Here is a 13,295-nt window from a genome sequence, read left to right as displayed (position 1 = left end):
GGAGATGGATTGTTTAAGTTTAGACTTTGGAGTTAGAGATATTAATATTTGTTTACTTGTATTTGAATATTAGCCTAGGTTTGGTTTGGGAAGTCCGGGGGGTGGGGGGATGGGATATAACATTGTGTAATATCTGTGATGTATTTCTTTTTTTTTTTTATGATAAAAACAATAAAATTTTATATTGAAAAAAAAAAAAAAAAAAAGTGCTTGGTGGTAAGTTTGACTTTGGCTGTCAGCAGCTTAGTGACGAGCCATATTATTATGGCTGGTCTTTTCCCCATCGGTTTGAAGAGCTGTCCCGGATCAAGCGGAAGAGCTGCCACCCTTCTGCGATAAAGCGGGGGTCCTATCCTTGCTCGTCGCCCCTACAGGGCGACTTTTGACCATTTCCAGTGTCCCCCAACAGGATAAAACCGGACGCTGGAGACGAAGCTTGCCTCCATATGTCTATCAGGGCTGCGATGGCAAAGCAGAAGCTCCCCTATTTTAATATTTTTAATCATCAAAAGGTAAGATTCATTAATGAAACATTCCTACTGACCCAAAGGTGTTTTTTTCAAGAGGCAACTGGACTTTCTTGTTTTTCTTTGAAGACGTTTCGCTTCTCATTCAAGAAGCTTCTTCAGCTCTGATTAGATGGTGGAGAGTGGAAGGATTTATATTGCTTGCAGACAACTGGTCATTTGCATTCTTTTAGAGAGTTGTTGAGGCCACTTGGAGGTTTGTCTGTGTCCTCAGGGTCACCTGAGTAGTGCAAATATGTGTGGAGCCTTCTTGGCTGCAGGATGTTTTCTGCCCTGTGTTCTTTCACTGGGGATGAGTCTGTGACATCAAAATGAAGTAAAAGATGAACCAAAAATGGAAGTCACTGAAACAGTTTTGAGTTATACAAAGCTTAATTTCAGTAATACTCCCATATAGCTTGGTTTGCTTCAGTGTGGCATGCAGATCTAGTACAACGATAGCTGTGAAAAAATGTTTTAACAGTGGAAAACAGTTTCAGTAGAGTAACAACCAGCAGATGCTCAGGCACCATTGAGCAGGGAACACAACAGCAGATTTTTACCACTTACCAAACTGACAGTGCTGGCTGTGTCCACATCAGACTCTCCAGATAAGAATCTTCTAACTGCCCAGAAAGATTTTTCTGGAGCATCTAGCTGGTGAGTTTGACAAAGTATTATGGCTTCCAAGGGTGCCAGGGCAGTTTCACTGTCTTTAAGAAGGAAATGGGTCTCAGGATTATAGTTCATACGATTTGCTCGTGTGACCTCAAGATCTTTCAGTAGAGGAGGACTTGAGATATCCGGTAACCTGTTTTGAGAAATGTTGCTGCTTGACTTCTCTTTGGTAAAACTCTCTTGCCTAACAAAAGATGAAAATTCTTTTGTGGATACAGCTTGTTGTTCTGGTAGTCTCTGGTGTAATGACATAACCATTTTTCCATTTGAGTAAAGATGGGTATTGTTCATTCCTTTGGCAGCTGTCTTTCCATACTTAAAAGGAAGTTCTTCTTTGTCTATTTGAGGAGGAGGAGGTATGTTTCAAGTAAGCTTTGAAGGAACCCTAATCTCTTCTGCCTCATCACCATATAGAAAGATGCTGACAGTGGATCACTTAATGCTGTCAAGCCTGAAAGTCTTGTCATAGGACACTGAGAGCTTCTAGACTTTGCACTTTCAGCCCTTGTCCAATCCTGTTCAGGCATTTTGGTGCCATCTTGGCTTTTCCTACCTTTTTCCAAGTTGATACCATCATCAGATTTGCTGGAATCACTAAGGCTATCTGGATCCTAATCTTCCTGAATTAACAATCGACTGTCAGAATCCACATATATTTCTTCCCTGGAATCATTACTAAAGCTCATTTGGGAAACTTCAGAAAAGGTCTTCTGACTAATTAAAATAGTTGGTGTTGGACTTTCCAATTTTTCACCTGGCGGGAATTGAGGAAGAAGTCTGGTCTGTTATGCCACTGAAATCTCAAGATTCTCCCATTCTGGAACTGGAATCCTTTTCTGAGAAAGATAGGGAGACAGTCATTAAACTCAAAAGTTATATATCTTGTTGTATGCAAAGCTAGTGAGAGATGACAGTTTTGTGTCATCTTTGTCTTTCTTGTGTTCTTAGCTTTGTCCCTTTGTCCCACTCATCACTCTCTATAGAGAAAAAAAATACTACTGAAACATGCCTTTTCCCTCCATGGAGTTTCTTGCCAAGATTTTAGAACTGATTTTCCAGAATTCTAAAATCTTCGGGAAAGCTCCATAAATAAATTCAATCACATTCCATTGGAGAAGAAAAGGCACGAAAGAAGGGAACTGGCATAGAAAATTTGTTTCCATGTTTAATGTTTTGATGCATGGAGAACTAAACTCTGCTTTAAAATGTATACTTTGAAGGTATTTCTTCTCTCCCTTTTCCAGAAATCTTTTGACATGAGTAAAATATCACAGTATGAATATCACAGTATGAACAGGCTATTTCATCAAGCTCAAATTGTAAGATACAATATTTTTGAGCTTAGATTTTAAATTTCATCAAATCTATTGGATTTCTAGGCTTATTGATTATGGCATCTTTCTGAACAACCTGAACAGAACTGAGCCTTGAAGTCATTGTATTGCAACATTTCCAATCTTTCCTATGAGTTTGTGTTCAGATAGTACGAAGTGAGTGAATCCACAGATAATGGACCTGTGAAGTGCCTCAGGTTTCTATCCTGGTTTTATGTAGTCTCATTGGGAAGGGTCCTCTGGAGTGAAATGTGAATAGTGACATTCATCTCTACTATTTTATAAAATCTAACTTCAAATGGCTGGTTGACACTCTTTAATATTGCCTAAATGAGATGGTGAGATGGCAGAGGTGAATAACCTGAGATTGAATCAAGAAAGGATGGAGATTTTGTTGCCAGTAGGGAACCCATATTATATTGAAATGCAACGATTCATGAATAAGTTACATTCTTCTGAAAAACCTGATTCACAGTATGGGCTAGTTCCTTAACTATATGCTGTCAGAGGATTGTCAAATGACAAGGAAAACTTGGCATTTAATTTAGTGTGTCAGCTGTGTTTATTTCTAAATTATCTACATTCTATCTAAAATATTGCAATGTAATATATGCTAATCCATGTAATACAACAAGAATCATTGACAAAAATGCAACCTAGAAATTTACACTAATAAATAAACCTTGAGTTGAAAAGTTTACATTGATACAAAGTACACCTGCAAAGCAGTTTACTTTGATCATATCACTTCAATACTGAAAGATATGCATTGCTAGCCATCTGAATTCCAAAACAGAAGCTACTCACATTTGGACATGGGGAAAGTTCCTCAAATATCACATAGTTTGATACTGCCTCCTATATAAAGGAATTCTTACTAGCAAAAAGAACCAATTTTAGGAACATTAAAGTTTAAATTTGTAATATAAACCCAAATTTAAAACAATGGAAAATAGGTACAGAAATAAAGTGATTTTATAGAATTAAAATCCTTTGAAATGCAAGAATGACATCAGTTGCTTTACCTACATGTATTAACGTGACAGAGGGTTCAGCATCCCCAGCTCCATAGGCAGAACCTGAGCCTGTGTAGTTATCTGCAAGGCTTGCCCATCTTGAGACCCATTTTTGGCTGCCTTAGGCTCAAGATGACATCTGCAAAAGGCAAAAGATGTGACATGGTTAAAACAAGATTGTTCAAAGTTTAGTGTGGCATTTTGAAAATTCCATCATAGCTAGATATTCATAAGTAACTGCTTTGCTGAAGCACAGTTGGATTCAGATTTGATTTTTGAAGGAAAGTGAGGGATCAGTGGAAGCTTCAGTGCAGAAAAGTGGCACATTGATTTTTTCCCCTCTTCAGTCCCTCTACAGTTCCCAATGATGTCCTTTCAGATTTTTCTAGATAGTCCAAAATTGCTCCCCACTTCTTCATCCAGGACAATGAACGTAAGTCAGTCAAACTGATTACTGATAGTAATCAAAGTCTAAGAGCTACAAATAAGAGCTTGTATTACATGATAGTTACAAAATGATAAGAACTTTTTAAAGTCAGCACAAACTCTACAGTATCATTTATTAATATATTTATTTAAACATCGAAATATTTTTCAAACCTAGGCTGGAAAAGTGCAAATCAGTATATTTATACTAGCATCAAAACAATAAGTTCTATATATCAGTAAAAAAAATCAGCCATAGATGAAAACCTTAGTTTTAAAATAATATAAGAGGGAAGTAATGTAAGGGGTGGACTTAGTTCATTAAGGTTTGTTTTTTTTCAAATTCTCTTCTATCTGTAATATTAAGATTGGTTTGGTTATAAAGTAAAGGCATTTGTATTGATTTACACTACTGTGAAATTTCCGGATATGCAGATGTAAAAGAATGCAATTAAAAACATTAGTCTCTGTACATAAATTCAAAAATAAGACCCACTGAGTTAAATGGAGTTTATTTCAAAGTAAATGGATATGGAGCTGAAGTCTTAAATATTTTAAGGCTATTTGAGCATTTCAAAAAAGTAAGGACGTAAATTCTAATCCACACTTATTATATAAACAATTATTCATTTTCTGTAATAAATTGTACATTGCAGGTTATATTTCCAAATACTTTTCCCCAGAATTTATAGCTGGATGTTTTTAAATAAGCTTTTTTTTTTTTTTTTTTTTAAAAATCCTGTGCACTATAATGCAAAAATTGGGGGGGGAGTAAAGCCCCACTTTAAACGCATTCCAATCTGCATATTAGTCTAGGCCAGAGTTCCCCAACTTTTCCATGTTGGCAGCCTGGCGCAGGGGTGAGAGGGGAAAGAGGGGATGATTTTGTGGGAGGGCCAGGTGCATGTACGCCTGAGCGCCCACGATGTTTGCAGTGACATTCGCACAAGTGGGACTGCGACTGACTTTGATGACGCTCACCTGAGTGGGGCCACAAATACCCATGAGGTTTGCGGGAGTGGGACTGCAAGCACCCGCAACAAGGCCCGTGTGAATGGAGTTGAATCACCCTTGATGACACTCACGCGAGTGGGGCCACAACCGCCCGTGGCCCACAGGTTGGGGACCCCTGGTCTTGGCAGCTCACTTGTACATTTGTTTCCTTTTTGTAACTGAACTTTTCAAGCATCTCTAACTACAAATCCATTTTGTGCACCTTTTGAGGCAAAAAGTGTGGGGTATTAATTATCCATGTAATATCAACAAAACTTCCTGCTGTAAGTGACATGAGCTCGCGACCAATGTAAATCCAAATTTCTGATTATCATAAATAACATCAAAAGGAAACATTCTTCAAAAATTGCATTAACATCTCCTCCAGTTCTATTCAATTAAACATTCAATCCAAGTGGGTAGGTGAATAAGAAGTTAGATACTATTTGTACATATCCACTGTATCTGCATGTTGACCAATTGCCACTTTGGAAGCAATGACCTGCATCATCGTCACCTTCGGAGTTGGGCTATTTTCCCCAAGCAAATTGTTCCCTAATTCTTCTTTTTCGCCTTTTATAACTTTCCTGAAGGTTGAAAAAATTCTGGAAAATTCAGGAGACTCCAAAACACCAAAAACCTGGTAACCAGAAAGAGAAAGGAAGCTTATACAAATCCCCCCTTAACATCTTCATACTGATTCATCTTCAGTTCTGGTTAGCAGGTTGAGAACAACTTTGATACAGATTTTTTCATTTTGGCATGGCAAGATCTGGGAGGCCAGAAGCAAGCAAATGAGGCTCAATCAGGCAGCTATCAACTGACAGGGATGTTACTCTTGCAATTATTAGTTCAAAATGGGATGAATCAGAGAAATGTGTCACCACAGAAAAATTGGGAAAGGCAAAGTTTGCCTTCCTGATATTTTGAGCTTCCAGATCCACCACTATCAGTCTATAGGCTGAGATGCCTGAGAATATGAAAGCTGTATTGTAATTTAAAACATGGCCTATTGCAGCAGTGGCCCACGGGCCTTGTGTTTGACATGTCTGCTCTATTAGGAAGAACAATGCCTTCCTCTAGTGGTTATTTCTCATATACACGAGTGTTATTATTTTCACCCACAACTAAATTGCTTTATATGAAGCAAGTGAGAATTTTACTTTCTATTATTACAAGCCAATGTAAAATTATGTTGAACCTGAGCATTTTAAGACCTTTAAAACTGTTATTAAATGCAATTAACCCCACCCAAAGGTTTCTCACCTCTTCTTCTGATGTGAAAAGTTTGCATCAGAAATAGTACACAGTGCATCAGATATAAAGTTTATTGTCTGACCCCAGGCTACCATCTCATTTTACCACCTACATGAGTGAAGATAATAGTATTGTCACTTTAACAAGGATTGAATTATTAATATTAGTAGCTAGCATATAAACATATTTAAGAACTTTTTATATGATATTTTATGATCATAATAAATATTTCATTTGAAGGTCTTTTTATATTTGAAAACCAAGTACCGGTAGTAGATTTTATTCAGTTGAGAGAAATCTTACACGTGCTCCATGGAGTTTACTCCAAGGTACATATATAAAGGATTTGTATTTTAATAAGAAGAACCAAACAAGCTATATATCTTTAATCTTATCTCTAGCCAATTTATCAGTTGAAAGTCTAACATTACACCCCTTTTTAAACCTCCTTCAACTGATTCCACCAGTAAATCCCACAGCAGATCACGTGCTTCAGGGGAGAAGCTCACTGTAGGATATAATAATCTTTTATTCCTATTTCATTCAATTCTCTACACAGATAAAACTATGAGACAAAACTTTCTGCCATCATAGACTAACCCTGTCCTCATCCTATAACATAAATTTTTAAATATCTAGTTACATTCGAGAGACAAGGGGCACTAAGTCTTCACTTTTAAAAAAAATAAAACACTGGTTATTTTACTAAGAGACACACATAACAAAATTATTGCAAAGCGGCAATCCATAAAAATATGCACTTGTATCTATTTAATAGAATTAACAAAATATTACAAAAACACTCATTAAAATTATATCTAATTCATATACCTAATAAAATTAATGAAATGTCTTAAACTGTCAGAGTTTTACTTACATGTAAAACATAAAACACGGTGTTAAAGCAATATTTACAATAGCAGCACTCCGTTCATTTATTTTATTTAAAATAAATCCATTTGTACATTTTTCATTTTTAGTTATAATTACATTGTCTTTAGAGTGACTTGCAAAGTTCCTTAATATGCTTTTCCACCGTTTAACCCAGTGGTTCTCAACCTTCCTAATGCCGCGACCCTTTAATACAGTTCCTCATGTTGTGGTGACCCCCAACCCCCCATCCAGCTGGCCAGGGAGGGGGGCAGGAAGGCTGTTCTGCCGGCTCCGCCCAGCCTGGTTGGAGAAGCGCCTAGGCGGGGAGAGGGAGAGAGAGAGAGAGAGAGAGAGAGAGAGAGAGCCAAGAGGGCGACAGCGCCGGCAGAGCTTACTTTAGCCTCCTCCACGGAAAGGGCCGCGAAGCAGCGCAGCCTCCCTTAGGACAGGGGTAGGCAACCCAAAACACTCAAAGAGCCACTTGGACACGTTTCCCACCGAAAACAAAACACTGGGAGCCACAAAACCCTTTTGATATCTAAAATGAAGATAACACTGCATATATCCTTTTTTACCTTTAATGTATGTATGTATGTATGTATCTGTGTTTGTGTGTGTATATATAAAATAAAGGTAAACAAGAATATATGCAGTGTTATCTTCATTTTAGATGTCAAAATGATCTCTCTCTGTCTCTCTCTTTCCTTTCTCTTTCCTCTCTCCCCTCCCTCTTTCCTCTCTTTCCTCTCCCTCTTTCCTCTTTCTTCTCTTTCCTCTCCCTCCCTCTCTCCTCTTTTTCTCTTTCCTCTCTTTCTTTCTCTTTCCTCTCTCTCTTTCTCTCTCTCTCTGTTTCCTCCCTCTTTCTCTCTTTCCTCTCTCTCCTCTCTCTTTTCCTCTGTTTCTCTCTCTTTCCGCCACCCCCGGCCTGGCTGCCGCCCCCGCCGGGACTCCGCGCTGCCCAGCCTCGCCCTCCACCCATCGATGGAGCCGTGGTGGGGACAGTGCCCGCCCGAGCTGCCTGGGGGGGCAGCAGGAGGAAGGAGAGGAGGAGGGTGAGGAAGCAACCGCCCCATACAGGACTCTGCGTTGCCTGGCCTCGCCCTCTGCCCATCGATGGAGCCGCGGTGGGGGCTGGTGCCACGGCCCCTGCCAGCCCCTCTGCCAGCCCGGCTGCTCCCCCCAGGCACCCCTCTTGTCCCGGCGCACGCCCAAGCCGCCCGGGGGGCACCAGGAGGAAGAAGGAGAGGCCGAGGAAACCGCCGCCGCCGCCCCAGCCGGGACTCCACGCTGCCTGGCCTCACCCTCCACCCATCCAATGGAGCCGCGGTGGGGGCTGGTGCCGCAGAACCCCTGCCAGCCCCTCCGCCAGCCTGGCTGCTCCCCCCCAGGCACCCCTCTTGTCCCGGCGCCCGCCCAAGCCGCCTGGGGGGCAGCAGGAGGAAGAAGGGGAGGAGGAAGAGGAGGGCAAGGAGATAGAGGAGCGGTGTCTCAGTTCCTAAGACCATCAGAAATATGTGTTTTCCGATGGTCTTAGGCGACCCCTGTGAAAGGGCCGTTCGATCCCCAAAGGGGTCCCGACCCACAGGTTGAGAACCACTGGTTTAACCATTTTTAACCATTAAATAAAAATGAAAATGAAAAGAATACATAGATTTTACAGGAGCAAAGTGTCTATGCAGATTTTCAGTCATCCAGGTCATGGTTGCCCCAAAGGTGCGTTTTCAAAAGGCACCTGGACTTTGTTTTTCCTTGAAGACATTTTGCTTCTCATCCAAGAAGCTTCTTCACTTCCGAAGTTCAGTTCAGAACTGAAGAAGCTTCTTGAGTGAGAAGCAAAACATCTTGAAAGAAAAACAAGTAAGTCCAGTTTCCTCTTGAAAAAGCACCTTTGGCACAGGGGCAAAGATTGAGGGGTTTTGAGGCGGTGAAGAGGCAGTGCCAATTATCACATTTCCAATAATGACAGTATGAAGCAACTGCCACAATGTTGTAATCTGTGCCAGAAGCAGAGTACCTGTACAGAAATTGCATCCTTTGCGAGATACCACAAGGCAGATGGCTTCGTTTGCTTCCCGTTCCCCTGCGGGCAGCCACATCCAAGATACAAAAACGAGTCCAGAGTGGCACGGTGACACACACAGAGAGATACACAAACACCAAGCTCAGAACTGAAGAAGCTTCTTGGATGAAAAGCAAAACGTCTTCAAGGAAAAATAAAGTCCCGTTGCCTTTTAAAAAAGCACCTTTGGAACAATCTCCATAGCCATTTAGTTCCAATGGTCTTTCCTCCGTTAGAAAAAAAAGATTCCCTTTTTACGACCCTGTAGTCGGGGTAGAGTCGGGGCGACTGGATGGAAGGCTGCTAATTTCTGCTTCAGCGCCAAAGTAGACACAGAACATGGAATCATAGGACTGGAAGGGACCTCGGAGGTCTTCTAATCCAAACCCTGCTCGAGGCAGGAGACTTTAAATATTATCCATGGACGGCAATCTCGCGTTCATATCGTTCACCGCCCCCTCAAAGATGGGTGGAGATAATTCTAACTCCGAAAGGTCACACCCCTCTAAGTCTCACCCCGCATAAAAATCCACCGAGAAATGCACCGTTCGTGTGGAGGTGCGGATCACGACTTCTGCCATTTCAATCCTCCTGTAGATTTCCGGTTTCCAGAACTAAAACGTTTGACGGAACGCGGCCGTCCAAGATTGCTTAGTTCGGAAGGTCTGCAAAGCCGGGGGAGGGGAGGGCCAAGTTGACTCTTCCGGTTTTTTTTTGGGGGGGGGGGTTCAGTCGATTTCGGCCTTTCCTGCGGGATTGAGCTAAATCAAGACTTCTGACGGCTACCCCCAATCTCCCACCGCGTGTTTGGGACTTGTGGAGGCAACCGCGGCGCAAAGCTGCTTTCCTCGTGGCGCCGCGAGCAAGATCGGCGGTTTGAAACGGAAAAAGAGGCCGGGAGTCACTCCGGGAGTCACTCCCTCTGCCCGGCTTCTGGGTTGCATAAACTCCAGGAAAAGGGAGGAGGATCTGGTGGGCTGGACCGCCCCGCCTCCTTTGTCTGACGGGTCCGGCCATGGCGCGGATTCTGATCGTAGGCGCTGGGCTGACCGGTAGCCTGTGCGCTGCGCTTTTGCGCGCGGAATTTCCCCAGCGCCTCCTGCGCGTCGTGGTCTGGGATAAGGCGCAGGGCGCAGGTGAGTTGGACGCCTTGAAGCCGCAGATCTTAAGTATTGAAAGGGCACGCGGCCCATTGCGGGGATCCGGGAAGGTTAGCGGCAACCCCGCGCCTGGGGATATAAAGAGCCACGCTCCCCGTTTTGCCAACAATTCATCTGGCACCGAGTGAATTTTACGGCGATCGATAGGACTCCTTTTCAGGATTGCTCGCAAAGGAAACGTGATCCTACACCTGGCTAAGAAATCCTTTCGAGACACTCAATTTCAGAGCCAATCTTTCTTTTTAATGAAACTCATTTTTGAGTCGGGCTGCAAGCTTCTTCGGTCGGATTCAGATAGAGGCTAGCGGATTTTAATAGCAAGAACATAAACGCTCAGGTGCTACAGCCGTAACTCGGTGCGCTTTAAACCCGAAGTAAGCTTCCCTGCAAATGCAAATCTCGATGAGATTCATAGTTTAGATTTGCAGCCGCTGTCATTACCCCAAAGCTTACTCAGCGGCCGTGCAACCCGTGCTCCGCAGGGATTGGTGGTCTGCGGGGGAGGGGGTGTTTCCCTGTTACTAGGCTCAGGTTTGCCCCTCCGGAGAAGCTGATTGGACACTCGCGGGCGGCGCGCGCGCTAAACGGCTTTCTGTCTCCACGCACGTGACTTTCCAGGGGGAAGAATGTCGACGCGCCGGAGCTCTCACGACGAGAAATGCACGGCTGATCTGGGTGCCCAATATATCACGCGAACGCCCGACAATGCAAAGGCGCATCAGAGGTGAGCGAAAGGGGAAAAGGCACAGGATTAAACGGGAACTCTTTGGCTTGGAAGACGTGTCGATAAGGAAGGGGAGGTCGATGCTGTTGTAGCAACAAGTGGCAGTTCGTACTTGGGATCATAATGGGTTGGAATGATGTGCAAATTGGTATTGAGCAAAACGGAGGCAGCCCTGACTTTGACAAAGATGAGCAGGGATGCGCTATAGATGGGAGTCTGCTAGGAAATCCCAGGAATGTAGCCCAGGCTGAAAAATGGAGGAAATCAGCAGAAGAAAGCAATGGGGATGGCAGATTACTTCCATAGTTCTTGTTGCCAAGAAAAATATATGGACTTGTCCTCGGAGGCAGCAGGACTTGGGTTTAACTTAAGACCCGATGATACATAATCAGCCTTTTAGTTGCCATTCAAATACATTTTTTATCAAATGTTCACAGTAAGAATAACTGTGTGCATGGACTTGGTTTCAGTCATGGTTATATGAATGAGGACATGGTGAAGATGTCGCAAATTCATTCTGATGTACAAATGCACCTATAAAATGCTTTCAGGTAGAAGTTGTTGGTTTCATTTGGATAGAGGCTGTCAAACCTAATATTTAATAGAAGGAGGAAGGTGTGTTGGATATGTTTGCAGCCTTGAGTTATTTGTATAAATAATAAAGATGGGATAAAAACTAATAAAATTTTGCTACCAATAAAGAGCTGTGTTAGGTTTGCAACATCACCTATTAAGTAGTCCTTATTTAGCAATTGCCTGGACATCAACAGTTCTTATTCATGACAGTGATGGAAAAGTAACTTTATGACCAAAGTCCACATTTATGACCTTTGCAGTCTGTCTCTCTTTCTTTCTGTCTCTCCCTCCACCCATCATGTGTTCACCATTACATTACAGTCAGTTATGCATTGTTCATTTCTCTACCCCCCCCAAACCAGGAAACTGCTTGAATAAGTGATCTCTTCCTGAGCTACTTTTTTTCCCACACCCCACAAAGGATCCCCTTAAAAATGTTTAAAAGAGGTAACTAATTGATTAGAATCTGACTGCAGCTGCTGCCTGAAACTTTTTTCACTTAGCAACTGTTTTGCTTAACAACTGAGTTGTTGGTCCCAATTGTGGTTGCTAGTTTCAACTTGAGTTGTACTTCCATGTAAAGGCTCAGTAATGTTGGAACAGACTCTTTGAAATTAATAGGATTTTAGGTATTGAGTCTTAGTTATGTATAGGTCTGACCTCATCCCATTACCTGGTGTCAGTGGTTCTCTTCAGACTATGAAAACAGCTTATCTGCTGATTTCTGATCAACCTGTAGCTCTGTAACAAGCACAATAGTAGATCATCATATTTTTTTCTGATGAGTAAACCTAAACACATTTAACATCCATAAATATGGTGGGTCCAGACATTGCACATTTAGCTTGCATTTAGTCATTATGTGAATCCATCCAGAAATAGTTTATTAAAAAACCATAATTAAAGCACACAATATGTGTACCATATCCTTAATACATTGGCAAGATGGAACATAGGAATCTTTGTGCAAGTCCTCACTGTCCTCACATTTTTCAGTGTAAATTTGAATAGTCACTAAATGAATGGTTGCAAGTTGAGGATTACCTATAATGCCTATTTTACATTTCCCATAAAATAGTATTTACTTCAGGCATTATGGAAAAGTTAAAGCGGTGGCTTATAAACTTTAACCAGTTGTCCACAGCCAAGGCAAGTGTTGGTGAAACTGCTCTCTGTGGAAGACTTTGGAGTCCTTACAGCTTCTCTAGCTTATTGAATATTGGTTACCTCTAGGCTGAATTGCTAGACCATAGTTTGCCAAATAAGCCACAGTTGGCTGGATTCACACATTGCTCTAAACATAATCCATTAATTTAAAACGAGACCAGTTAAAATTATTCTAGACCTTCCAGAAATTATTTTCTTTAGTATTCTAAATCAGGGCATCCAAACATGGCAACTTCAAGACTTGTGGACTTCAATTCCCAGAATTCCTCAGCCAGTCATGCTGGTTGGGGAATCCTGAGAGTTGAAGTCTGCAAGTCTTAAAAGTTGCACACACGCTGTTTACAAGCTTGTAGGTGCTCTGGTCCTCAGGGCTCCACTCGGTCTCCAGGGAGCTTAGATCCTCAGGCCCGGGATCACCGGCTGATGTTATGCAACGCCAGGTCAGTGGTGAACAAAGCCCCCCTCATTCGAGATCTTATTCAAGAGGGGGGCGTGGACCTGGCAGGTATCACCGAGACCTGGCTGG

The 13,295-nt window shown here is 42.2% G+C and overlaps 1 protein-coding gene and 1 long non-coding RNA gene across 3 annotated transcripts in view; one reads left to right on the top strand and one right to left on the bottom strand.

The window, feature by feature from the left end:
• Positions 1-975: 975 nt before the first annotated feature.
• On the bottom strand, positions 976-9,228 carry LOC107285114. The gene is made up of 3 exons (XR_001548827.1): positions 9,098-9,228; positions 3,548-3,673; positions 976-2,020 (listed from the first exon to the last, which is right to left on the bottom strand). It is a non-coding gene; the product is annotated as an uncharacterized LOC107285114 (long non-coding RNA).
• Positions 9,229-10,157: 929 nt separating this feature from the next.
• The window catches only part of RNLS (renalase, FAD dependent amine oxidase), a 202,494-nt gene continuing 199,356 nt past the window's right edge, over positions 10,158-13,295 (top strand). For both annotated transcript variants that reach the window (XM_015813266.1, XM_015813265.1), the window contains exons 1-2: positions 10,158-10,278; positions 10,921-11,026. In XM_015813266.1, coding sequence (XP_015668752.1) covers positions 10,158-10,278; positions 10,921-11,026 — 227 coding nt within the window. The remainder of the gene's footprint in view (positions 10,279-10,920; positions 11,027-13,295) is intronic.

Source organism: Protobothrops mucrosquamatus, unplaced genomic scaffold, assembly GCF_001527695.2.
Source record: "Protobothrops mucrosquamatus isolate PMUCROS unplaced genomic scaffold, P.Mucros_1.0 scaffold149, whole genome shotgun sequence".
Taxonomy (NCBI): Eukaryota; Metazoa; Chordata; class Lepidosauria; order Squamata; family Viperidae; genus Protobothrops; species Protobothrops mucrosquamatus.
The sequence above is the reverse complement of the archived record's forward strand: the minus strand, read 5'-3'. Positions and strand labels throughout refer to the sequence as shown.